A 25,284-nucleotide genomic window follows, 5' to 3' on the forward strand; every position below is an offset into this window, starting at 1 on the left:
TCGTGATCCACCCACCTCAGCCTCCCAAAGTGTTGGGATTACAGATGTGAGCCACCGTGCCTCAAAACCAAAGCTCTTATGATTTATAAAGCCCCGCATGATCTGGCATCCGCCTGGTTCCCGTTCGACATTTAATGCCACTCTTCCCTTTTTTCATAACACTGTTAAACTGGTTCTCGGTTCTTTAATAACCTAAAGCTTTCTCACTTAGGACTTTTGCAAACCCTGTTCCCTCTCCTGAGAATGCTTCTCCCTCAACTCCTCCCATGGCTAGCTCCTTATCCTTCAGACTTTGGCTTAAATATCACCTGAGAAGACCTTCCTCTAACCACCGTATCTAAAATAGGGTCTGTCATTTGTGTTTTCTTCAGAGCATTTACCATATTCGTAATAACTACTCTTTCCTCCTGTTTGACCCACTAGGAATGCAAGCTACGTGAGGGCAAGAAGCCTGATTTGTTAACTACTGCTTCTGTAGAACTCAGCACAACAGAGACTTGCTACATAAGTGACTTTTCATTTACTCCTAACCTCTAGTTGATATTCCCCTTTAAAGATGAAAAAACTAAGGTTTAAGAAGTTAGAAACTTATTCTAGATGAAAGTTAAATCACAGATTCAGATCCAGGTCTATCTCAAAGCTGAGCCCCTTGCACCTTGAGCACTTTTTAATTTATTAAACCGGCACTGAAAAACCAGACTAAGTGCAAAGATCGGCATGACTGTGGAATCTCTGGGAAACCTTGGAGAAATTTCAGGATTAGTCATTCAAGATTACATTGATCTTTTCCTTGCTGGTTCTCCATGGGTATATCAAAGAGGAAATGGAACCTGAAGGCGAGTTAAAGAGACCTTCAGTCACCTACCAATATCGTGGTGACCATTAAATAGACCGTGGAAGGTAGATTTCTTGTGACATCACTCTGGAATGAGCTAGTATTACTGACGGTTGTTTTCATTTTTTCCAGTTTCATCAAAATTGTTAGTTCCAGCTCTCAAAATTGCTTTATTTCATAAAATAAAATTTAAAGTTGAAAAAAAACCACTGGCTAATGCTAGGCTCTTTATAGAATATGGTAGTTACAATATAGTACCAACATTCACTGGGGCTGCGAAAGATCATTCCATTTCATTGATTCACTGGGGGATATAACAGCTTATCTATTTGTGGAGAGATTCTAGCTAACAATATTGAATACTTGTGCTAAGCCGTTTTAAATGCATAAATTTTAAATGTGTACATAAAAGATGAGCATATCTACTCCTTATTAATCTAGAAGCTTATCACTATCTTCACTTAATAAGTGAGCAAACTGGGACACAGGCTCAATAATTTGTCACAGTCACACTCTTAATGGCTATGCTGAACTCTTCTGAAAACTGAACTCAACTATAAATATTTTAAATGTCAGCAGCATCAAGTAGCAGTGAGATGTAATAGGTTAACAAACATATAATGGAAGAAGCATGAGACTCAGTTTGTCATGAACAAGGCTGGAAGGGGCCTTGTTCTTAAGGCATTCATGACATAGTGAGGTGACTGAAGCTATACTGTTAGTAAGGGGCTGAGTCACGACCAGAACGTAGGTTATGACTTCAATGTTCTTTAGATTTATAGCACGCCACATACTTATTCATGGAAGTATATTACTAACACCTTGGGAAATGGCCAATATAAGCTCTGATACCAACACAGGGGTGAAGAGCTATCACTGAATCAGGTTCCCAACTGTTTCTTCTATGTGCAAGTCTTCCAGGTAATTCTGCTGCTCCCACGCCATACTATCTGTTTCAATGCTGCTTCTATGTGCAAGTCTTCCAGGGAATTCTGCTGCTCCCACGCCATACTATCTGTTTCAATGCTTCTTCTATGCGCAAGTCTTCCAGGTAATTCTGCTGCTCCAACGCCATACTATCTGCTGTAATGCTTCTTCTATGTGCAAGTCTTCCAGGGAATTCTGCTGCTCCCACGCCATACTATCTGTTTCAATACTTCTTCTATGTGCAAGTCTTCCAGGTAATTCTGCTGCTCCCACGCCATACTATCTGCTGTAATGCTTCTTCTATGTGCAAGTCTTCCAGGGAATTCTGCTGCTCCCACGCCATACTATCTGCTGTAATGCTTCTTCTATGTGCAGGTCTTCCAGGTAATTCTGCTGCTCCCACGCCATACTATCTGTTTCAATGCTTCTTCTATGCGCAAGTCTTCCAGGTAATTCTGCTGCTCCAACGCCATACTATCTGCTGTAATGCTTCTTCTATGTGCAAGTCTTCCAGGTAATTCTGCTGCTCCCACGCCATACTATCTGCTGTAATGCTTCTTCTATGTGCAAGTCTTCCAGGTAGTTCTGCTGCTCCCACGCCATACTATCTGCTGTAATGCTTCTTCTATGTGCAAGTCTTCCAGGTAATTCTGCTGCTCCCACGCCATACTATCTGTTTCAATACTTCTTCTATGTGCAAGTCTTCCAGGTAATTCTGCTGCTCCCACGCCATACTATCTGCTGTAATGCTTCTTCTATGTGCAAGTCTTCCAGGTAATTCTGCTGCTCCCACGCCATACTATCTGCTGTAATGCTTCTTCTATGTGCAGGTCTTCCAGGTAATTCTGCTGCTCCCACGCCATACTATCTGTTTCAATGCTTCTTCTATGTGCAGGTCTTCCAGGTAATTCTGCTGCTCCCACGCCATACTATCTGTTTCAATGCTTCTTCTATGTGCAAGTCTTCCAAGTAATTCTGCTGCTCCCACGCCATACTATCTGCTGTAATGCTTCTTCTATGTGCAAGTCTTCCAGGTAATTCTGCTGCTCCCACGCCATACTATCTGTTTCAATGCTTCTTCTATGTGCAAGTCTTCCAGGTAATTCTGCTGCTCCCACGCCATACTATCTGTTTCAATGCTGCTTCTATGTGCAAGTCTTCCAGGTAATTCTGCTGCTCCCACGCCATACTATCTGTTTCAATGCTTCTTCTATGTGCAAGTCTTCCAGGTAATTCTGCTGCTCCCACGCCATACTATCTGTTTCAATGCTTCTTCTATGTGCAAGTCTTCCAGGTAATTCTGCTGCTCCCACGCCAAACTATCTGTTTCAATGCTGCTTCTATGTGCAAGTCTTCCAGGTAATTCTGCTGCTCCCACGCCATACTATCTGTTTCAATGCTGCTTCTATGTGCAAGTCTTCCAGGTAATTCTGCTGCTCCCACGCCATACTATCTGTTTCAATGCTGCTTCTATGTGCAAGTCTTCCAGGTAATTCTGCTGCTCCCACGCCATACTATCTGTTTCAATGCTTCTTCTATGTGCAAGTCTTCCAGGTAATTCTGCTGCTCCCACGCCATACTATCTGTTTCAATGCTGCTTCTATGTGCAAGTCTTCCAGGTAATTCTGCTGCTCCCACGCCATACTATCTGTTTCAATGCTTCTTCTATGTGCAAGTCTTCCAGGTAATTCTGCTGCTCCCACGCCATACTATCTGTTTCAATGCTTCTTCTATGTGCAAGTCTTCCAGGTAATTCTGCTGCTCCCACGCCAAACTATCTGTTTCAATGCTGCTTCTATGTGCAAGTCTTCCAGGTAATTCTGCTGCTCCCACGCCATACTATCTGTTTCAATGCTGCTTCTATGTGCAAGTCTTCCAGGTAATTCTGCTGCTCCCACGCCATACTATCTGTTTCAATGCTTCTTCTATGTGCAAGTCTTCCAGGTAATTCTGCTGCTCCCACGCCATACTATCTGTTTCAATGCTTCTTCTATGTGCAAGTCTTCCAGGTAATTCTGCTGCTCCCACGCCAAACTATCTGTTTCAATGCTGCTTCTATGTGCAAGTCTTCCAGGTAATTCTGCTGCTCCCACGCCATACTATCTGTTTCAATGCTGCTTCTATGTGCAAGTCTTCCAGGTAATTCTGCTGCTCCCACGCCATACTATCTGTTTCAATGCTGCTTCTATGTGCAAGTCTTCCAGGTAATTCTGCTGCTCCCACGCCATACTATCTGTTTCAATGCTTCTTCTATGTGCAAGTCTTCCAGGGAATTCTGCTGCTCCCACGCCATACTATCTGTTTCAATGCTTCTTCTATGTGCAAGTCTTCCAGGTAATTCTGCTGCTCCCACGCCATACTATCTGTTTCAATGCTTCTTCTATGTGCAAGTCTTCCAGGTAATTCTGCTGCTCCCACGCCATACTATCTGTTTCAATGCTGCTTCTATGTGCAAGTCTTCCAGGTAATTCTGCTGCTCCCATGCCATACTATCTGCTGTAATGCTTCTTCTATGTGCAAGTCTTCCAGGTAATTCTGCTGCTCCCACGCCATACTATCTGTTTCAATGCTTCTTCTATGTGCAAGTCTTCCAGGTAATTCTGCTGCTCCCACGCCATACTATCTGCTGTAATGCTTCTTCTATGTGCAAGTCTTCCAGGTAATTCTGCTGCTCCCACGCCATACTATCTGCTGTAATGCAAGAAGTTATTTTCAGTTTAATTTTCGAGACACTTAGGCAGAGTCTGGTCTGCCTTTTGCCATTGCATTTTTGTTTCATTATTTATTTGTTGAGACAGGGTCTTGCTCTGTCACCCAGGCTGGAGTACAGGAGGCGTGACCTCAGCTCACTGCAAGCATTGCCCCCCGCCCCCCACCGCCAGGCCCAAGCAATCTTCCTACCTCAGCCTCTCCAGTAGCTGGGACCACAGGTGCACACCACCATGCCTGGCTATTTTTTTGTATTTTTAGTAGAGATGGAGTTCTGCATGTTGCCCAGGCTGGTCTCAAACTCCTGAGCTCAAGCAATTTGCCCACCCCAGCCTCACAAAATGCTGGGATTACAGGTGTGAACCACTGCACCTGGCCTATTTGTGTGTGTGTGTGTGTGACAGGTTCTTGCTCTGTTGACCAGCCTGGAGTGCAGTGATGCAATCACAGCTCACTGCAGCCTCAACCTCCCCAGGCTCAGGTGATCCTCCCACCTCACCTCAGCCTCCCAAGTAGCTGGGACTACAGACGTGCACCACCACACCTGGCTAACTTTTTGTAGATTTGGTGTCTCGCTATATTGCCCAGGCTGGTCTCAAACTCCTAGGCTCAAGCGATCTACCCACCATGCCCTCCCAAAGTGCTGGGATTACAGGCATGAGCCACTGCACCTGGCCTGCTTCATTGTTTATGATGATGAAAGGAGAGTGGTGGTGGAGGATAAGGATGGGCATTCCCAGGAAAGAACAAAAGGTTTTCTAAAACCTTGCCTTCCGCCACACCTGACTGCACAAGAGACTGCTGCTCACAGTGGATGGCCAGAGCGTCAGATCATGCTTTGCGTGTATCATAGTTCAGGCCCTGAAAGCAAACCCATTAGGCGTCCATAGGATCTGGAGTTAAGGGTAAGTCAGGGTCAAAGTTATCACAACAGCAGGGCTAAAGCCTGAAAACCAACGATGAGGTGGCAGCGGAGATGTGGACTGGGTGGTCAGACTGTACAGAGAGATGCAGGCTCCGAATGTCACCATGAGGTGACTGCTTTCTGCCTGAGGTTCTTTCTGAAACTTGCAGATTTGTACCTTTACTGATGTTTTCAGTGGGAGAAAATAATTTTCACAGGTCTCAGTATTTTCTGAAGGGCAGATTAAATTTTCCCTGCAAATATCTTATCCCTAGACTTATAAAAATTCTGAAAATACTCAATATAAACAGCCACTATGACAAGGACTTTAGGATTCATATATCACAAAAGACAGGCAGACGGACAGAAAGAAAGAAGAAAACAGAAAACCATGGTAGGTGCACAATAAGCATGTGTTGACTCAATGAATATAGTTTTGACCACAGAATTAAAAAGACTTTTCACTTCATATTTATTATCAGTGCTTCAGTGTAGAATGTTCTGTAACGATTAGCAACGTTGTAAACACCACCAGTTTTTTCCAACTGTAAGCGCCAGTCTTTTCTGGGAAATATTGATTTTCCCAAGACAAAATAACAAAACCTAACACAAGTTCAAGAGATGTGATACCATCAGCATAATAACCCAAATTATAAAAATGGCAGTACTTAAAATCATGCATATTATTTCACCATTTCATAAAACTTATTTGAAAATTTCTACAAACTTTCCCAGTGTAAAAGACTCCTCAAAAACTGCATGGTAACATTGATCTACAAAATTCACTTTGGAAAAGTAGGGAGCTATTTTTCTAATTTTGGCTTTAAGATTTATTTTTTTTTTTGGAGACGGAGTCTCACTGTCTCCAGGCTGGAATGCAATGGCGCGATCTCGGCTCACCGCATCCTCTGCCTCCTGGGTTCAGGCAATTCTCCTACCTCAGCCTCCCGAGTAGCTGGGACTACAGGCGCGCGCCACCATGCCCAGCTAATTTTTTGTATTTTTAGTAGAGACGAGGTTTCACCATGTTGGCCAGGATGGTCTCAATCTCTTGACCTCGTGATCCGCCCGCCTTGGCCTCCCAAAGTGCTGGGATTACAGGTGTGAGCCACCATGCCTGGCCAGAATTTTTTTTAATGTGTTAAAAGATAGGGTGAGGAGTGTGTTGAGAGAGGTGGAGAAAAAAGAGCTTCCAGTTGATGCATTCACCATGTCTGAAAATACTTCAGTTATACAAAGGGAACACTTCGAGAGTATGGATATATTATAAATAAGTCTTTCAGCAAGATGAACAGATGAGCAGTTCAATTGCACCCACAGGACAGAGGTCTTCTTGGAGAATGCCTGTTTATAGAATCTTCTGTAAAATAGAGTTGGCCACTTCCAGTGATTCATCTTGTACTAAAACAATATCGTAAGAGTCCATGTACTTTTCTAAAAGCTCATCCACCTAATCAAGAGAACAAAAGAAAATTAACATGCTGGGTGAAGAAGCAAGTAATTTCAAAATGCATCTCATGTCACACCTCTTGGTCAAGATGCAATAAATTAAACTCACTTTCAAAAAAATTTTTGAAATGAAGAAATATTTTCAAACTCTTAAAGACACACTGACAGACATTTTTCCACACGGTAGCTTTTCTCCCCAAAATACTCTCTCCAGTCCAGTGGTTTTCAACTGGGGTGATTTTGTCCAGAGAACATTTGGCAATGTCTAAGGGACATTTCTTAGTCTCGGCAGGGGACTGCTATCCAGCACCTACTGGGTAAAAGACACAGAGGCCTCCTGTAGAATACACATCCTCCCTTCTCCCAGTACCTGTAGCACGCATATCAACTCCTTTAAACATATATCAACTCCTTTAAACATCGCCAGTGTAGAAGAGTAAAGAGCAGTCAAAATGCACGATCAAAACCATGCTTTGGCTGGGCACAGTAGCTCACGCCTGTTATACCAGCACTTTGAGTGGCCTAGAGGATCACCTGAGCCCAGGAGTTTGAGAACAGCTTGGGCAACACAGGGTGACCTCATCTCTACAAAAATTCAAAAATTAGCCAGGTATAGTGGTATGTGCCAGTAGTTCCAGCTACTTGAGGGGCTGAGGTGGGAGGATTATTTGAGCCAGAAGGTGGAGGCTGCAGTGAGATGTGATTGCATTACTACACTCCAGCCTTGGTAACAGGCTTGTCTTAACAAAAACGTCTCTAAAATAACTACTTTCTCAGGTGACCACGGCAACAATCGCCTATCATGCTTCATCCTAACTTTTTCTTAGCAGAAAATTAAATTACAGATTTGAATACTTACTCTATCATTCAGATATCCAATTTTCAGAATGTGCTCAACATTGGCCACTCCATCTGCCATTCTTAAGTCTCCTTGAGAGTCTCCCAGAAGAATTATGTTACTATTGTCTTTTAGTTGATTGAAATATTCTGTATTCCGCAAGGCACCATCATGTTTGTTAAATACATGAATTAGTTCTCCTTTAAATCCTTTGAGCACTCCCTATGAAAAATATAAATCTTTTGAAATACTAGGTTTTAAAAATCCCATTTGTTGGATTTTCATATTTTGGAGCTCTTAATTGATGTCACTATTATTTCAGGATATTTGTAAACTTATCTTTAATACTAGAGATCTCAAAGCACTTAAGTCCATCACATTTACCATAGCTAAGAAGGGCTCGGAGACGTAAATAATTTTTTAGAGACCATTTTAAATGGTAAAACAAGAGCCTGGCGCAGTGGCTCAAGCCTGTAACCCCAGCATTTTGGGAGGCCAAGGAGGGCAGATCAGTTGAGGTCAGACTGGCTAATATGGTGCAACTCCATCTCACTAAAATATAAAAATTAGCCAGGTGTGGTGACACAGGCCTGTGTAGTCCCAGATACTCAGGAGGATGAGGCAGGAGAATTGCCTGAACCTGGGAGGTGGAAGTTGCAGTAAGCAAAGATTGCGCCACTGCACTCCAGCCTGGGTGACAGAGTGAGACTCTGTCTCAAGAAAAAAAGGCTGGGTGCAGTGGCTCATGCCTATAATCCCAGCATTTTGAGAGGCTAAGGTGGGCGGATCATGAGGTCAAGAGATTGAGACCATCCTGGCCAACATGGTGAAACCCCAACTCTATTAAAAACACGAAAATTAGCTGGGCATGGTGACATGCGCCTATAATCCCAGCTACTTGGGAGGCTGCGGTGCCACCGCACTCCAGCCTGGCGACACAGTGAGACTCTGTCTCAAATAAACAAAAAGTTTTACTACTTTTATTATTAGTCCATATCTTGTGGAATGAAAGTTTAAGAAGGGCACATTGTTTTTTTGTTTTTTTTTTTTAAGAGACAGGGTTTCACCATGTTGGTCAGGCTGGTCTCGAACTCCTAACCCCAGGTGATCCACCTGCTCCCAGCCAATGTTTCTAAAATATGGATATATTAACACTGAGAAGGATGGAGTCCCATAGTAGGCCTATCCACTTGGCGTAACTTAATGGATATATATTAAATAAAAACAAATAAATTTATATGATTAAAATATTTTCAGATTCTAAAATTATGAAGAATGATTTGATATTCTTACAGTTTCATCAAAATCCATAAAATTGGAGACAACTTTGACATTTGGATGATAGACGCCAGCCTGACGGATAACCTCCTCTAGGACATCACCGATTCCAGCCGAAAATATGAACACGGGAATACTATGTTGTTGGAGCTTATCAAAGAAATTCTCATACCCTTCCCTGCAAGATGGAGATAACAAACTGATTATCAAAGGGCAAGACAGAGTTCCTTTTCACTTAGCAGCTGAAACAGTGAACTATTCCTAGTAATTCTATGGCTCACTTATATCCACATTTCAAAATACTGCCCGAGATGGGCAACAACACTCTTAAGTTTTTCAAACAACAGTTAACTCTTTACCTTCCTTTTAATCAATTCTAATACTGCAAACTAGATGTCTTTAAGCTTTCATTGAATATGAATATAAACCTACAGTTCACAATTTATACCATTTAAAAAGACATGGGCAGGCATAGCAGTGCATGCCCTATAGTCCCAGCTACTTGGGAGGTTAAGGCTTGAGGAGTGCTTGAGTCCACGAGCTCTGGTCTAGTCTTGGCAACATAGTGATACCCTGTCTCTAAAATAAAATTTAAAAAGAGAAAACAATAGTTAAGCCACACCTTGGAAAACCCACTTAAGATGGGGTGGAAGGCTGACTGCTGCCATTGTCAGAAAAGCAGGGTGGCAGGAACTTAGCTGTATTCTCGACATGTGGCATGTCTCTTTACTAAGATCTTAAGCCCTCTTCCCCTTTTTACCCTTCCTGGGCTACAGGTTAAATAAAGCTGTTGTTGCCTACTAAGGAATGAAACACTTAGTAGCCGTCCTCACACTTTTTGATAATTTATTGCTTTCCTTTTTAGAAATAATCACCTTAAAATACAATATCATTATAAAAAAGTAACATCATCATATTTGCCTAACAAGCTGAAAATTTTAGGAGGTAATAAAAAGTATTGAAAAGCCACTTGTATCTTATAACTCATGCATACATATATAATTATATGCTAAAACATACTAATCTTTCCTAGAAATAGTTTCCAAACAAGTTAGAGAATTTAAAAAGTAGACGCATGTAAATTTAGACACAGTATACTGCCAGGTGTGGTGGCTCACACATGTAATCCCAGCACTTTGGGATCCCTTGAGCCCAGGAGTTCAAGACCAGCTTGGGCAACATGGTAAAATCCCATCTTTACAAAAAAAATACAAACATTAGCCAGGCATGGTGGAGCAGGCCTGTAGTCTCAGCTACTTGAGAGGCTGAGGCAAGGGGATCGCTTTAGCCCAGGAGGCAGAGGCTGGAGTGAGATAAGACTGATTATGTCACTACATTCTAGCTTGGACAACAGAGAGAGAGACCCTGTCTTCAAAAAGAAAAAAAGTATACTTGTATACTTAAATCCCTTTCAACTTGATTTTTACATTCCTTTCATATTATATGTCTTTCTTAAGTATTTTACTACAAAATTTTTAAATGGTCTTGGTTCAAAAATTTATAAGTCTTGACATTTTTAATCTGGAGAAAGAAAATACAAATTAGAATTTAAATCTCACAAGGCTCTTATGACCTACACCAAGATCTAATATGTCATTCTAAATTCCTTATCTAACCACTACGTATTTTGGGATAGGTGGCATGTTTTGGAAATGTTTATATATGGACTATTCAACGTCTTATTGTAAAGAAGTACAACTGACTATATATATATATAAAATAATCCAAGGCTGTGAACGGTTAACAGCAAAAACACCCAGGAAACTTACTTGAGCATAACGTCAGATTCTGCCACAATTTCTTTAAGCTTAGCTTTTGGTAGAGCTTGTTCAACAAGCAAACCATGTGATTTAGTATACCTGGAGTTTATGACCAAAGAAAAAGAGTATCTTTATTACAAAGGAAATCTGTTCATCATATTTGGATTTAAATTTTAGAGGTTTAAGTTCGTCATTAATGAATGTATACTTCCTGTCTCAAAAGGTGATACGCACGTTCTAACTGAGTTTCCCAGTCCTCCCAAACCCAGACTAGCTTAAATACGTTAGTAAGGTCATGAGAGGAAACTAGCTATAAACCTTTCCTAATTCTACAGATAAAAACTCAGTGGAGGCATAATCCTTTCTCTGACTGCAATAAGAAGAATTAGAGCAAACCCATTTTATAAATGTTTGTATTTTGAATTTTCATGAAATGCCTGCATACTGAAGATGCTATTTAGTGAGCAGGAGAGAAAATCTTTGTTATGGCAAGTGTAACATATAGATTAGCCTGCTTTATAATTATGTAAAAAAAACACCTGTAATCATAGCATCTCAGCATAAAGGGCCTTCAGACTAACTCTCACCCATTATAATTATGCAAATAACCACTAAAAAAGAAAGAAAGAAAGAAAAGGGGAAAAAAAGCTTAATTCTTTATCTGATACCTAAAAATACCCCTATAATATTCCCAAGTCGCCCTCTTCTCTGCCTGGGTCAGCTTCTATCATTCTCCCAGGGAAGCTTATCCCATTGCCAGAAAACTCTAATGACCGCTTTTCTTTCTCATGCTGAATTCAGTCTTCTTATATCTTCCAAGTCTAGTTTCAGTTCTGCTGCTACAGGTGTGTAGAGTTAAGTCTAATATCTTTTCAACATTTAATACCATAAATACAGATGAAGTATGTACACTGTCAGGTAACAGACAATAAAGACATATCATTCCTTGTCTTCTAAGATTTTAAAAGAAGTTGTTGCTTCTTATATCAAAGCATTTTCTATTTCTTGAAATGTTCCTCAAGTGGGAAGGCTCAGATTCCTCTGACCATTCTGGTGGACTCCTCTGACTCCTTTAAGTTTGTCACTGTCTGTTTTTTGGTCACTGTTGTCATGGTTTCTCTTAACAGCATTCTTCCAGAACCCAACACGATGCTTTCAGTGTGGTCTGCTTGGAACACTGCATTTTGATTAATGCAACCAAAGGTCAATTTTTGGGTGACCATATCACCTGCTGGTTCTGAGTTCAGAGTCAGTTTATATCCTCATACCTTTTCTTTACACATTAAACCACATCTTGTCCATATACCTAAAAAAAAATTCTTATTTTTAATTTGAGACTTAAATGCAGAACTTTTAATTTATTCCTACTGGACTTCACCTTAACGAAACAAAACAAAAATATTCCTAAACTGTTAGAGGGATTCAATAATTCGAGCTCATTTTGTTATTCAATGCTCCAACTTACAGAATTTATTAATGTTTATTTACAATACAGTTAAAAAAATAAGCCATCAGTTGTAACTGTAGTGTGTTTCATTATTTTTAAAAAACCCCTCTACTGCCTAATATGCACTTACCATTCCACCATGTAAGGGTACTTCTCTTCTACAGTAAGAACAGGATCAACTTCAATCGCATAATATTTTTCCTTTAGTTGCAACAGCTAGGAAGAAAGGAATAACTTAATCATGAAGATTACAGAGTAGTCATTAAATCTGCTTGGTTTTATTTAAAGCAAAACAATGTAAACAAGTTTCTTCACAAACTAAGTTGAGCTACTGCATCAACTGAAAAAATATTTGTTGATCTTGGTTGACAAGTAATCAAATATACCTGCAAAAAGCTACATTTCTTTTGCCAAGCACCTTCAGGTGGGTAACAACCACCTGACAATAACATGATGAGTACAAAAACATTTAGTTTTCATATAAAGGTATTATACTTGATTTGCATTTCAGACTGCATTTGTTAAGATATACACAGACATGTACTCAAGCAAAATACTGAAGCAACTTCCTTATCAACCTAAAGGAGTAAAACCTACAGAAAACCAAAATACTTTTGTTCTAATTCTCCGGTCAACGTAACACCACCAGAGTCCTTTGGCAATCAAGGAGTTTTAAATCTATGTTTTGTTGTTAAAAGTTACTGTTAATTTTTATCTTTAAAATACATTTTGAATGTGTAATTCATACAGTAAACCTACTATTTACTGGGTGCTTACTACGTGCCAGGTCAGCTGTAAGCACTGTACATCCATTCTTATTTGTGTGAATGCACCTGAAGAAACTCTCAGGCAAAGAGGGTAATGAGGTCTCTGAGTGATTATGGATTATTGCTAGTGTTTACCTTTTTTCTACATTCATCTGTAACCAGCTTACAGTTGTCAATGATATCTAAAGATAGAAAGCAATGTAAGTATTAAAAGAAATACTCTGATTGATGTTACTACTACTATGAATAATTTGCTACAAAGTAATGGCAAAAGACTCAATTACTTTTATACCAACCCAACACTTTAAGTAATGCCAAATCAACTAACATGTTATTATAACTTTTGGTCCCAGTGGTAAAGTTCAGATGACACTGTTAGAGAAGCTAATGGTTTAGAACCTGTGATGTAGTGACTGCTTGCTTACGTCACTGAGCTGGACAATTCAATACTTTAAACACTATGAACTGTGTATTGATCACTTTCACTTTCTCCTTTTAATAGAAGAAATATATATGGGAAATATATATTTTTCTTAATAAAAAGATAATAAATGCTTAATGTAAACATCTGGAAAATGCAGACCACTGTCAAGAAGAAAACAAAAATAGAATGGTAAGAAGTTTTACCATTCAGTAATAAGTTACTAACAATATTTTAGTATATTTCCTTTCAGTCTTAAGACTGCATGTATACCATTTAGATAAGAGATCACACCAAATCTGTAATTTTGAATTCTTTCTTTTTCATTTCACATTGTAGTCTGCATTTTTCCATGTAATTAAAATTTCTGGTATGTGAGCAGAAAAGAATTTATATCATTTCTGCAGCATTAAACTTTTTAGGTAGCTTCCAAGCATCTGCTATTAGTAATCTCATGTTGAGCTTAGTCACCATTATTTTTGTGAACAAAGCTTTTTTAAAAACTGCATTTTGGGTTGTTTACTTAGAAATTCTGCAAAGAGGAATTAATAGGGCAAAGGATCTGAAGATTTTTAGTGGTGGGTTTTTTGTCATCCAGGCTGAAGTGCAGTGTGATCATGGTGTGATAATGGCTTACTATAGACTTGACCTCCTAGGCGCAAGGATCCTCTCAGCCTCCCAGGTAAGTAGCTGGGACCACAGGCATGCCACAATGCCCAGCTAATTTTTTATTTTTTTGGTAAGAAAAGGTCTTATTATGATGCTCAGGTTGGTCTCAAACTCCTGGGCTCAAGTGATTTTCCCACCTCTGCCTCCCAAAGTGCTGGGATTACAGGCATGAGTCACTATGCCTGGCAATTTTTAGCAGTTTTTAAAAATTATTAAGATAATTTTTCTTTTCTTTTTTTTTTTTTGAGATGAAGTGTCACTCTGTTGCCCAGGCAATCTTGGCTCACTGCAACTTCTGCCTCTTGGGTTCAAGGGATTCTGTTCTCCTGCCTCAGCCTCCCAGGTAGCTGGGATTACAGGTGCCTGCCACCACATCCAACACATTTTCGTATTTTTAGTAGAGACAAGGTTTCACTATTTTGGCCAGGCTGGTCTTGAACTCCTGACCTCAGATGATCTGCCCACCTCAGCTTCCCAAAGTGCTGAGATTACAGGCAAAAGCCACCATACCTGGCCCCAAGAAAGTTTTTCAATTTACAATGTATTAAAAGTAAATGAAAGAAAAAAAGTAAATGGGAGAGTTCATTCACCATTTCCCTGTCAGGTTAAAGAGTGTTATTTAAAAACTCACAGCCAAGTTGTAAAACAAAAGAGACATTAAAATTTGGTAATATTCCTAGGAAACAAGAGTATTTGATAAATGCTGTTTTGTCAGGTTAACCCAAAGTTTACAACCTATTTAAATATTTCTTGAATAATCAACAGACCATATTTGCCAAGAAATATTTCAGAAGTCTCTGATTCCCTTTGCTACCAAAACCATACATGAAAATAACCATTTATATAATATGGGATAAAACAAAACCTCAGAAATATAGTTAGAAAAAGCAGTTCTCCTCACTGTCAATGTCCAAAATGAAATGTAAACACCCAGTTATCTCACAGGTAATATAGATAGAGGATCTTAAAATAATGACATGCTTTTGTGAATTTGTTTACGACACCACACTCACTATGACACGTTGGGCATCTTTTGCCTTTGTATGAAAATCTACTGAGTGTCATATCAAAGTCCGTTATTATCTGTAAGAAAAGAGTGAAAGGCATTATTGTAAACATGGCCCACACGGGCAGAATTTCTCTGTGCTACCCAAACACATACTGCATGCTTTCCTAGATGCACAGGACTGTGCTCAGTCTCTGGTCCCCACGGTTAAGTTATTCTTTTTTTTTTCTTATTTTTGAAACGGAGTCTTGCTCTTGTTGCCCAGGCTAGAGTGCAGTGGGGCAATCTCGGCTCACCGCAACCTCCGCCTCCCGGATTCAAGTGATTCTCTTGTCTCAGTCTCCTGAGTAGCTGGGCGCCCGCCAACCCACCCAGCTAATTTTTTGTATTTTTAGTAGAGACGGGGTTTCACTATGTTGGTCAGGCTAGTCTCAAACTCCTGACCTCAGGTGATCCACCCGCCTCAGCCTTCCAAAGTGGCTGGGATTATTACAGGCGTGAGCCACTGCGTCCAGCAAGTTATTCTTTTACATTGATTTTTCTCATGTGGTTCATTTATAAAATCCTGAGAATAATCTTAACTACAAGGTGCTACCTTGAGTGCCCTAGCATTGTCACTAAATAAATCTGATTAGTAATTCAGCCATAAAAAGCAAGGAGATGCTGTCACTTGCAGCAACATGGGTGAGCCTGGAGGTCATTACCTTAAGTGAAATAAGCCAGGCACAGAAAGACAAATATTACATGTTCTTACTCATATGTGAAAGCTAAAAAAGTTGGTATCATGGAGGTAGAGAGTAGAAAGATGTTTACCAGAGGCTGGGAAGGGTGGGAAGGCTGGGAGATAAAGAACAGTTGGTCATGAAAATACTGCTAGAAGGATTAAGTTCTAGTGTTTACACAGTGGGATGACTAAACAGTATTTTACTGTATATTTCAAAATAGCCAGAAGAAAAGATTTAGAATGTTTCCAAAACGAAGAATAAATATTAGAAGTGGCAGATATCCTAATTACCCTGATTTGATTATTATACTTTTTATGTACATTTTAAAATATCACATGTATCCCATATATATATACAGTTATTATGTATCAACTTTAAAAATTGAAAAAATCCAGCTGGGTACAGTGGCTCATGCCTGTAATCCCAGCACTTTGGGAGGCCAAGGTGGGTGAATCACTTGAGGTCAGGAGTTTGAGACCAGCCTGGCCAATATGGTGAAACCTCATCTCTACTAAAAATACAAAAATAGCCAGGTGTGATGGCACGTGCCTGTAATTCCAGCTACTCAGGAGGCTGAGGCAGGAGAATTACTTGAGTCCGGGAGGTGAAAGTTGCAGTGAGCCGAGATCGTGCCACTGCATTCCAACCTGGGTGACACAGTGAGACTCTGTCTCGAAAAAATAAAATAAATTTAAAAATCGAATTAATCGGTATGGTATGGGAATTGGCAACTGCAGGTGATGCGGTTACTCTTCTCACTACAGAAAACACTTTAATTTCCACCAACTTGGTCAATGCACAAAAATACAGTGAAAGCAATTCAACCATATGAAGCTCTTAGTTACTGATACTGTTACATGCTGGATTTCACTTGCTTATTTAAGGTAAACCATACCAATGAATGAATGCGCATTGGAATAGCTGGCCAGGTGTTGAAACATAGGAGACTGGATTAAATATTATTTTTCAGAAATGTTTAAAAAAAACAGTAACTTTTACAGAATATCCATATTATTGATTTAATTTACATATAACACATTCCTTTAAAACAGAGACAACTGTTTAAAAACTTGATTATGCCCTTAATAAGGTTACATCTTAATATGAACTACTATAATTGATTAAAACATGAAAGAGCAACTTGCCACTATACACTTTTAATATTATCCTTAAAATGGTTTAATACTTGTACGCAGCATGAGTTAGGTTAGTACTTAAGACTAATAAAAACTGACATTTATTTCAGGATTATTAATTTTTGTTTTTCTAATAGGGTATTCCATTTTAGAACAACTCAAGATATATTTTTTTGGATTTTATATTCTTAAAGGATAGGCAAAAACTATTTAACTAAACTTGCTGTACTCAGATTTTATCAAACAAGATGAATGAGTCTGCTTTAACATTAAAAATAAAATAAGGCTGGGCCATGATGACTCACATCTGTAATCCCAGCACTTTGGGAGGCCGAGGTGGGTGGATCACTTGAGGCTAGGAGTTTGAGACCAGCCTGGCCAACATGGTGAAACTCTGTCTCTACTAAAAATGCCAAATTAGCTGGGGCTCCAGAGGCTGAGGCAGGAAAATTGCTTGAACTGTGAGGTGGAGGTTGCAGTGAGCCGAGATTGTGCCACTGCACTCCAGCCTCAAAAAACGATTAGCTGGGTGTGGGGCTGGCACCTGTAATCCCAGGTGCTTGGGAGTCTGAGTCATGAGAATTGCTTGAACCAGGGAGGAGCAGGTTGCAGTAAGCCAAGATTGTGCTACTGCACTCCAGCATGGGTAACAAGGCAAGACTCCATCTCAAGAAAAAAACAAACAAAAAAACCCCAGCATTTAAAGCCTTTATTATTAAGCTTTTATTTTATTTTTGGAGTGCAGTGGTGTGTTCTCAGCTCACTGCAACCTCCGCCTCCTGGGATTAAGTGACCTGCCTGCCTCTGCCTTCCAAGCAGCTGAGATTACAGGCACGTGCCACCATGTCCAGCTAATTTTTGTATTTTTAGTAGAGACAGGGTTTCACCATGTTCGCCAGATTGGTCTCAAACTCCTGACCTCGTGATCTGCCCACGATGGCCTCCCAAAGTGCTGGATTACAGGCATGAGCCACTGTGCCAAGCCCTTTTTTAAACAGAAAAGGGATCTCATTATGTTGTCCAGGCTGGTCTCAAACTCCTGGGCTCAAGCGGTCCTCCTGCTTCAGTGTCCCAAAATTCTGGGATTACAGGCATGAGCCACCATGCACAGCCAAGGCTTCTTGATCATTATTCACCTGAAGTTTGGCAGCTCCACCTTTGATGAGACCACAGATAATTTCTTCTACTCTGGTAGGGTTCTTGATTCGAACTGAACTTTTCTGGAATTCTGGCATCTAAAAAGTAAAAGAAAATTAATTAATTAGTTTTCATTCTTCCTTCCCCAGGTTCCTTTAATACCAAGCAGAAGCTTGTGTTATTTAAAGACATAAAAATGTTAAGGCATTATTTTTAAAGAGCAAGACACCACATCAAATTACCATTTATTTATTTTATTACTACTTTTATAGAGACATGGCCTTTTTTTGTCACCCGGGCGGGAGTGCAGTGGCACAATTCTAGCTCACTATTGTCTCAAACTCCTGGGCTCAAATGGTCCTCCCATCTCAGCCTACTGACTAGGTAGAAGGCATGTGCCATCCTACCCAGCTAATTTTAAAAATTTTTTGTAGAGGTGAGTGAGGTCTTGCTGTGTTGCTCACGCTGGTCTTGAACTCCTGGCCCCAAGCAATCCTCCCATCTTGGCTTCCAAAGTCCTGGGATTAAAAGTGTGGGACACGAAGCCCAGCTCCCACAGTACCGTTTATACACACAAAAATATTTAAAGCGTATCGGTATTTTCCAGCTGCAGAGTAAGACAAAACTACATTTGTAATTCAATTACTTTATCAGAAAGTATATATTTTTTCCAATTATAAAAGCAACCCATGCACACCACAGAAATAACAGTAAAAATACAAAAAAGAAAATAAAAATTGCCTGGAATTCAACTACTTGAAGATAAACAAGTAACATTTAAACTTATTTCTATTAGTTTCATTTCTGTGATTTTTCTATTACTTTCATTTCTGGGTTGAGATGCAACCCAGTGGGAGCCCAGAAATCACATTTTAACCATGAATACCCCACAGCTACCCCTTGATTGATAGACTTTTTCTAAAAATCTTAAGACCACCCCCTCATAAAGCCTCCACTTTATATAAGTACAATAACCAAACTTCCACCCTAATACTAATATAATACCTTGAGCATATCCCTCTGAAACATGCATATATATGCACATAGTTTTAGCTCATTCTCATTATATACTTTTGCATCTTGCTTTTAAGAATTAATACATACATTTAGCTTGCTTACATATTTATATTTTAAAATGTTCCTGAGCAGAAAGGAAACAATTTTCATGATTATTCCACCAAAAGTTTATCTTTGTACAGATAATTAAAATATATTTTAAATATTTTAAATTTGAAAAGCTGCTTCAAGATCTTTGCTCTTTTTTATTGTACTGTTTCCCAAATAATATAGTATTCTTGGCAAACATTTTACAATAGATTTATTCCAAATTGGGATAACTGCCAAAACTGTGGTACCAGGCACAGTGGCACATGCCTGTAATCCCAGCTACTTGGGAAGCTGAGGTAGGATCACTAGAGCCCAGGAGTTTGAGACCAGCCTGGGAAACACAGCAAGACCCATCTAAAAAAATGGGCTTAGGCTGCTACTTAACGAGTTATGAAGACTTTACGGTTGCTCAACAATTTAATCTTAGGTATTATTTCTTGTTGCTAGCCACTTTATCACAAGTAGAATCAAACTGATTGGATGAAAGACCTACCAACTACAATACACTTAATATTTAAAAGCCATATTTAAGTAGGATGACCTGCAATGCAGCTAATCTTGATGTAGTGACCCTTTTAACTTAACTGGATGAGCTTCAATGGATTAAAGGTTATCCATGTATTTTATAGTGATTTTTCAATAGATGGAAAGGCAGATAGGCAATGGTTCCTTCATTCCTTTTTTCATTCATTAACCCATTCACTTGCCTAACCGATATTTACCTTGTGTCTACTTTGTGCCACACACTCCTGCTAGATGCTGGGGATATGATGATGAACAGTACTTACTCTTCGGCTGAGTTTCAGGGACCACTGCTATTTTGCAATATCACTTCTGTAGCTCCCTTACAAATACCTCAGCTAGTAAGTTTATCTCTTGACAACTAATTTCTGTTTTTACTTCAGTCTTAACTGGCAGATGCACAGCAATCAGTATAAGTTTGATTTAATAACCAATCCATTATGGTGAAAGCAACACAGGATATATATCATTGACTATTTTTTTCACCAAAAAAATTAAATATTCTATTTCGGTGTACCCATACTAAGATGTCTTGCCTCAGACAAATCACATCTTCAAGTTTGCGATAGTGAATAGGAGAATAACACCCAGACTGCTTCAAAGAAGGCTGGTTTCTGCTACACTAATAAATATAAGATTGGTTTATTTTATTTTTATAGAGATAAGGTCTTGCTACGTTGCCCAGGCTGGTCTTGAACTCCTGGGTTCAAGCGATCTCCCTGCTTCGGCCTCCCAAAGTGCTGGGATTACAGGTGTGAGCCACCATGCCCACTCAATACTGGTTTACTTTAAGTCACAATGGACGAAAGTGAACCGGTAGCTAAAAGCATTGGTGGCTCCTGCACAACATATAATCATTCATTTTCAGATAAATAAGCAGTGATTACCCAAACGGCACAGAGTAAAATAATGATGAAATAGGTATAAGAAATACAAAAATGATCTATCTTGGGTTATACAGTACACTATACTCCTCTCCTGCAATACACAACCTATGTCACTGATCTATATGAGAAATTCTTCACGAGAACTTGAGATATTGGATATTTTACTCAGATACTTTATAATATAGCCTAAGAAGGAGAATCAAAGACTCCTCTATAAGAGTACATCAGCACGCTGTAGAAGCATGATGAAATACATCACATACCTCTGTTGTTGCTACACATCCCCCAGCTGTTGAACGAGATCATCTACTTTTGTTACCTCCACAAAGTCCTTCCTTCTATATCCCTCTTAGAAAAAAACAGACCTGGTTTGTAGCACATAAATAACGAGACTTCAAATTTGAAGGGCAAGTTATTTAGAACTGTCTGAAAAATTTTCAATTTATGATACAATTTTATGAAAAAGAAACTAAAAATTTCCATCATTTGTGATAAAAAGAAAACAAATTCATTTGACAGTAAAGCCATAGTGTAAAACGTCGGGGAGGGAGCAATGCCTTCCTGAAAAGAATCAGGGTATGTTGGTCGATTGGTGCCAAATCCGAATCAACATCAAAAATGATTACGATAATAAATGTATCGTGACCAATACTTAACATATTTATACAGATGAAATGGATTTCAAAGTTATGCCATTTTATCCACAACTCAATTGCAATATTAGATTATTTGATATTATCTTGTAGATACACTGGGATAAGATAAAAATGAGAAGCTCCATAGTATAGTTACCAAATTTCTGGGTGTGGCTTTATATCATCAATCCAATGATTATGTCCCAGACTAAAGATAATCCGAATTCCCAGGATGAGACTATGACAACTTCCAAATTTAATTCAGTTTAAACTAGATTTCCAATTATATTAAATTTTGATTAAAAAGAAAACATGGCCAGACATGGCGGCTCATGCCTGTAATCCCAGCATTTTAGGAGCCTGAGGCAGTCGGATCACTTAAGATCAGGAGTTTGAGACCGGGTTGGGTCTGTCTCTACAAAAAAATATAAAAATTAGCCAGGCACAGTGGTGCACAACTGTAGTCCCAGCTACTCGGAGGCTAAGGTGGGAGGGCGGCCTGAGCCCAGGAGGCAGAGGTTGCAGTGAGTCAAGATTACACCACTGCACTACAGCCTGGCTGACAGAGTGCAATCCTGTCTCAATAAACAAATAAATACAAAGATTTTGTATCACACACACACACACACACACACACACACACACACACACACACAAATACATTCTATTTAGAATAATGAATTATTATTCTTACATTAAAAATAAAAAACAAAATAAACCAAGGATTAGTATAATCCACAATGTACAGAGAATACAATATTTTAACCAAGACTAAAAAATTACCTGTACTTTTAATTTATAAATATATATGTTCATCTCTATGAGTTTCATTTCTTTATTATTTTTAAACTTTATTTTTGGCTGGACATGGTGGCTGACGCCTGGAATCCCAGCACTTTGGGAGGCCAAGGTGGGCAGATCACCTGAGGTCATGAGTTTGAGACCAGCCTGGCCAATATAGTGAAATTACATCTCTATTAAAAATACAAAAATTAGGCCTGGCGCAGTGGCTCACGCCTGTAATGCCAGCACTTTGGAAGGCCGAGGTGGGCGGATTACCTGAGATCAGGAGTTCACGACCAGCCTGGTCAACATGGTGAAACCCCGTCTCTACTAAAAATATAAAAATGGCCGGGCGCGGTGGCTCACGCCTATAATCCCAGCACTTTGGGAGGCCGAGGCAGGTGGATCACGAGGTCAAGAGATCAAGACCATCCTGGTCAACAAGGTGAAACCCCGTCTCTACTAAAAATACAAAAATTAGCTGGGCATGGTGGTGCGTGCCTATAGTCCCAGCTACTTGGGAGGTTGAGGCAGGAGAATTGCTTGAACCCAGGAGGCGGAGGTTGTGGTGAGCCGAGATCATGCCATTGCACTCTAGTCTGGGTTACAAGAGTGAAACTCCATCTCAAAATAAATAAATAAATAAAAATAAAAATTAGCTGGTCATGCTGGCATGCGCCTGTAATCCCAGCTAGTCAGGAGGCTGAGGCAGAAGAATAGCTTGAACCCGGGAAGCGGGGGCTACAGTGAGCCAAGATCACGCCACTACACTCCAGCCTGGGTGACAGAGCAAGATTTCATCTGAAAATATAATAAAAATAAAAATACAAACATTAGCAGGGCGTGGTAGCCCACTCCCGTAATCCCAGCTACTCTGGGGACTGAGACACGAGAATTGCTTGAACCTGGGAGGCAGAGGTTGCAGGGAGCCGAAATGGTGTCACTGCACTCTAGCCTGGGTGACAGAGTGAGATTTTGTCTCAAAAAAAAAAGGCCAGGCAGGCATGGTGGCTCACGTCTGTAATCCTAGCAATTTGGAAGGCCAAGGCAGGCAGATCACCTGAGGTCAGGAGTTTGAGACCAGCCTTGCCAACATGGCAAAACCCCATCTGTACTAAAAATAAAAAAATTAGCCAAGTACGGTGGCGCATGCCTATAATTTCAGCTACTTGGGAGGCTAAATAAGACAGGAGAATCACTTGAACCTAGGAAGCGGAGGTTACAGTGAGCCAAGATCGCGCCACTACACTCCAGCCTGGGTGACAGAGAAAGACTGTCTCAAAAAAAAATTTACATTTATGTTTCTTTATTTTTATTTTTTGAGACAGGGTCTTGCTCTGTCACCCAGGCTGGTGTGCAGTGGCGTGATCTTGGCTCATTGGCTCACTGCAACCTCCACCTACTGGGCTCAGGCAATCCCCTCACCTCTGCCTCTCAAGTAACTGGGACTATAGGGGCTCACCATCATGCTTGGTTAATTTTTGAATGTTTTTGTAGAGACAGGGTTTTGCCATGCTGCCCAGGCTGGTCTTGAATTCCTGGGCTCCAGCAATTTGTCTGCCTCAGCATCCCAAAGTGTTGGGATTACACAGGCGTTAACCACTGCACCTGACATATTTTAAAATTTTTGAGACAAGGTCTCACTCTGTCACCCAGGCTGGAATGCAGTGGTGTGATCATAGCTCACTGCACCCTTGACCTCCTGGGCTCAGTCAATCCTCCCCTCTTAGCCTCCAGAGTAGCTGGAACTACAGGCATCTGCCACTATGCCCAGCTAATTTTTAAATTTTTGTAGAGACGATCTAAGTATGTTGCCCAGGCTGGTCTCAAACTCCTGGGTTCAAGCGATCCTCTCGCCTCAGCCTCCCAAAGTGCTGGGATTACAGGCACGAGCCACAGCACGCAGCCTCAGTGAATTTTTAATCACTGTAGCCCACATAAAAATTACTTTGAATCACTTAAGAAATTTCAGTCAGATATTCTCAGAGAAATATTCTTCTTTGGTTTTCCATTGATTAAATTTGGTAGCAAGGAAAGTCTTCATTACTGCAGTGGTACAAAAGAGTAGGCACTACAGTTTTTATCCAATTACACAGAAAGGATAGGTTTAAATCCACCTCTTCAAACTGGTATATTTACCTACACACATAGATGATTCTATAATTTATTTGGAAGACTGTGCATTACTAAATTTTAGTAATAGTGACTTCCCTTGCCTATTACGTATTCGGTCTGTTTTCACATTAAGATAGTATACACCAAATTCTTTCGTTCCTCCTCCACCTATTAAATAGAAGACAGTGCGTGAAGCAGCTCTGTAAGAGATACATAAAATACAAATCTTACACTCAAGATGCATATTCTCTAATGTGGATTATAAAATAGAAACCTGAATAGTTAATACATTGCCAAGATGTCCAGATAAAATGTAAGAGGAATGGAAGAAACAGATTTCTTCTTCTGGAGTGAAAGGAGGAAGAGCCAACAGAGCTGGGCTCTGGAAGAGAAACAGGATTTAGATACGCTGAGATTAGGGAGGACTCAAAGTGCAGGGTCTAATGTGAGAAAGAGAAATAGCTCTGTTTGTCTCAAACTTAAGTGTACACAGAGAAGTGTGCGTGTAAAAAGTCTGGACAGAGAGAGTTGGAGCCTGTTAATGACAAGTGAAAGAATAACATGTTATAAAGTTGCCAAATTATAAAGAAGACCTATCAATATTTTTGGAAAAGCTAAACCAAGGTAAAAATTATGTAAATTAATGTAATAGTTAAAAAAAAAAACATCTTTTGGATTGTTTTCCTTCTACAGTCTGAGCAACTGTGGGGTGAATACACTGCTACTTCCCTCTGCAGACACCTTCTTCTATAGGGGCTCTAGGACCAAAGTAACAACATTATACAAAGGTATCAGCAACACTGTTTAAACGTCAGAAAATTCCTATACTGCTTGTATTCATGTAAGTTTAAAAAAAAAAGTCAACTCAAACAAGAAAATTAGTTTTAGAGTGGTTTAATTCTATGTATTGGAGGGCTATGCTCAATTCCAATGAATCAAATGCCATATCATTCAGTGGATGCAAAGAGCTGTTATTAGGTTGAACCATATAAAACTGGGAATATTCGACTATATTTGACATGTAAGATCAACAATTTCATATGCTTCAACCTAGTAACAATAACTAAACTGAGGATGACTTAATCATCATTTTGAGTCAATTTTCACCTTTGATTCTACACTGGTTGAGGGAAAGGTGAACAAGAGATTTATTAAATGTGACAAAATGCAGTTTGGTTGCTGAGTCATGCTCTAATTTATAGGCCAGAAAAAAGCTGGCGGGAAAGA

At 39.7% G+C, this 25,284-nt stretch overlaps 1 protein-coding gene across 10 annotated transcripts in view; it reads right to left on the bottom strand.

Moving 5' to 3' along the window:
- Positions 1-5,823: 5,823 nt before the first annotated feature.
- Positions 5,824-25,284, bottom strand: part of NT5C3A (5'-nucleotidase, cytosolic IIIA) — a 44,420-nt gene continuing 24,959 nt past the window's right edge. For 8 of the 10 annotated variants that reach the window (XM_002751314.6, XM_009002012.5, XM_009002014.5 and 5 more), the window contains 8 exons: positions 18,008-18,106; positions 15,018-15,087; positions 13,050-13,096; positions 12,278-12,363; positions 10,710-10,799; positions 8,956-9,118; positions 7,684-7,884; positions 5,824-6,825 (listed from right to left, as the gene is read on the bottom strand). In XM_002751314.6, coding sequence (XP_002751360.1) covers positions 6,724-6,825; positions 7,684-7,884; positions 8,956-9,118; positions 10,710-10,799; positions 12,278-12,363; positions 13,050-13,096; positions 15,018-15,087; positions 18,008-18,106 — 858 coding nt within the window. In that variant the 3' untranslated portion in view covers positions 5,824-6,723. The remainder of the gene's footprint in view (positions 6,826-7,683; positions 7,885-8,955; positions 9,119-10,709; positions 10,800-12,277; positions 12,364-13,049; positions 13,097-15,017; positions 15,088-18,007; positions 18,107-25,284) is intronic. The other 2 variants (XM_054236975.2, XM_009002013.5) reach the window with 2 other exon arrangements.

This window comes from Callithrix jacchus, chromosome 11 (assembly GCF_049354715.1).
Source record: "Callithrix jacchus isolate 240 chromosome 11, calJac240_pri, whole genome shotgun sequence".
In the NCBI taxonomy this organism is placed as follows: domain Eukaryota; kingdom Metazoa; phylum Chordata; class Mammalia; order Primates; family Cebidae; genus Callithrix; species Callithrix jacchus.